The sequence below is a fragment of the Stegastes partitus genome, unplaced genomic scaffold (assembly GCF_000690725.1).
Source record: "Stegastes partitus isolate 25-593 unplaced genomic scaffold, Stegastes_partitus-1.0.2 Scaffold1939, whole genome shotgun sequence".
Classification (NCBI taxonomy): domain Eukaryota; kingdom Metazoa; phylum Chordata; class Actinopteri; family Pomacentridae; genus Stegastes; species Stegastes partitus.
In genome coordinates, this window is record NW_007579670.1 from 7,499 (window position 1) to 9,173 (window position 1,675).

The 1,675-nt window shown below is 40.7% G+C and overlaps 1 protein-coding gene across 2 annotated transcripts in view; it reads left to right on the top strand.

The window, feature by feature from the left end:
- LOC103373262 (von Willebrand factor A domain-containing protein 5A-like) overlaps window positions 1-1,669 on the top strand; it is a 4,088-nt gene extending 2,419 nt beyond the window's left edge. Inside the window, exons 5-6 of one of the 2 annotated variants that reach the window (XM_008303110.1) lie at window positions 402-458; window positions 1,213-1,669. In XM_008303110.1, coding sequence (XP_008301332.1) covers window positions 402-458; window positions 1,213-1,298 — 143 coding nt within the window. In that variant the 3' untranslated portion in view covers window positions 1,299-1,669. The remainder of the gene's footprint in view (window positions 1-401; window positions 459-1,212) is intronic. The other variant, XM_008303111.1, reaches the window with a different exon arrangement.
- Window positions 1,670-1,675: the final 6 nt, after the last annotated feature.

Here is a 1,675-nt window from a genome sequence, read left to right on the forward strand (position 1 = left end):
TGCCCTCTGCTGCTTCTAGCTGTAGTCCACAATCAGCTGATTACTGGCAATGTGCTTTAAGCTCAAAGCCTCATATTTAAAGGCATTTATTAAAGGTCAAACAAGCCACTAATTGTTCTGGTTCCAAACGATCACATGTAAATCTGATTTATATTAAACACGAGACGTCACACGTGTCATATATGTGTATTGTACATCGGCACACATGCAGTATTGTCATGTTGCCCAGCTAGGAATGAACCGGAGTCAAATAACACGTAACCTGTGGCAGCTTGATGTGTGATGAAGGCTTTTTTTTAACCTAAATTTACTCTATGACAGGAATTAGTCATTATCAGGTTATTGTTTGATATGTTTGTTCCAACTTATGACCTTTGTTTAATAACCTGCTCTCTTTTTAGTGTGTTATATGAGGCCACAAGCTTGCAGTTCGGTGGTGTACTGTGATCTGAGTATGGGTGAGTAAAAGGTTCATTGGGTTTGTGAACACATGTTGAGCTACCTGGTGACTGTACTGATGAGCAGAGTGTCTTTGAGTTCTCAGTCTGATCTTGTTTCAAAAGACCAAGATGACGATGGACAAATAGTCCACAAATCAATGAGCGTCATGAACGTGGCTACATCCATCTTTTGTGTTCAGTGTGTGGCGTGTAACATCACAGCACCAACCCTGTGGGAGGCCGGTGCATTTAGGTTTGCGCCCTAAGCACAACGTCACACAGCTGCTAGTGACGGGGTGCAGTATGAGTACCGACGAACTTCCTCTTCCAGTTTTTAATTCATTTATTTTTAACTTTTGCTGTACAAAATGTATTTCCGTGGACAAGTTCAACACAGATTTAACACTTAGTCATGAAAGAAGCTGGAGTTCAGATACGGATACGCTGAATACTGAGGGTGCTGAAGAGTAAAATATTGAGTGTCGTCTCCGTATGAGCACAAGGTCTGAGCATGAATCCAGCCCAAGACGTATTAGGTGTCAGATGAGTCAGACGAGTGGCTAAAGCTGAACATGAACCAGTCCGATTTTCTCTTTCTGGCTGTACAGGTAAAGCAAACCAGGGTAGACATGGAGCAGCTCTGCAGCCTGATCCAGCATCGACAATTTAATGAGCAGCAAATAGAAATAAATTGACTTACTGTTTGTGATTAAAATGATATGATACTTTGGTATGCCTTTCCTCCCATAACAAAGCAATTCCTTTAACTCAGCAGAGTGTGAAGACGATTTTGAACCAATGGAACTATGTGTGCCTCAGTGCCTTGAGAGCAGTAATGAAGGTATTTGTTCTGTATGAATGGTGCACACACTTTTTTGACATGTATTGATCAAGTGTAGCTTTGTGTTTCTTAGTTTGACTGTAGTTGTTTAAGTGTGTGGCATAAATGTCATCGTATCTGCAAGTTTGACTGTGGCCACTCGAGTGTCATCCAGAAGTAGTTGTGAAAGAAGCGGACAGCAAAAAAGTGATTCAACCTGATGTCGCTGTTTGAATCTTGGTTGCTGTGCGCCTCTTTAGCTCTGCTCCTGTAATTGCAAACTGATCCAAATATAAATTTAAAAAAGAAATCTGGCTGTGAATGCTACTGTAAGCATTTTCTTTCATATCTAACACCAAATGTTTTAAACCGCTGTCGTCAAGATTTCTTCTTTTAAATGATAAATACTCTGTCC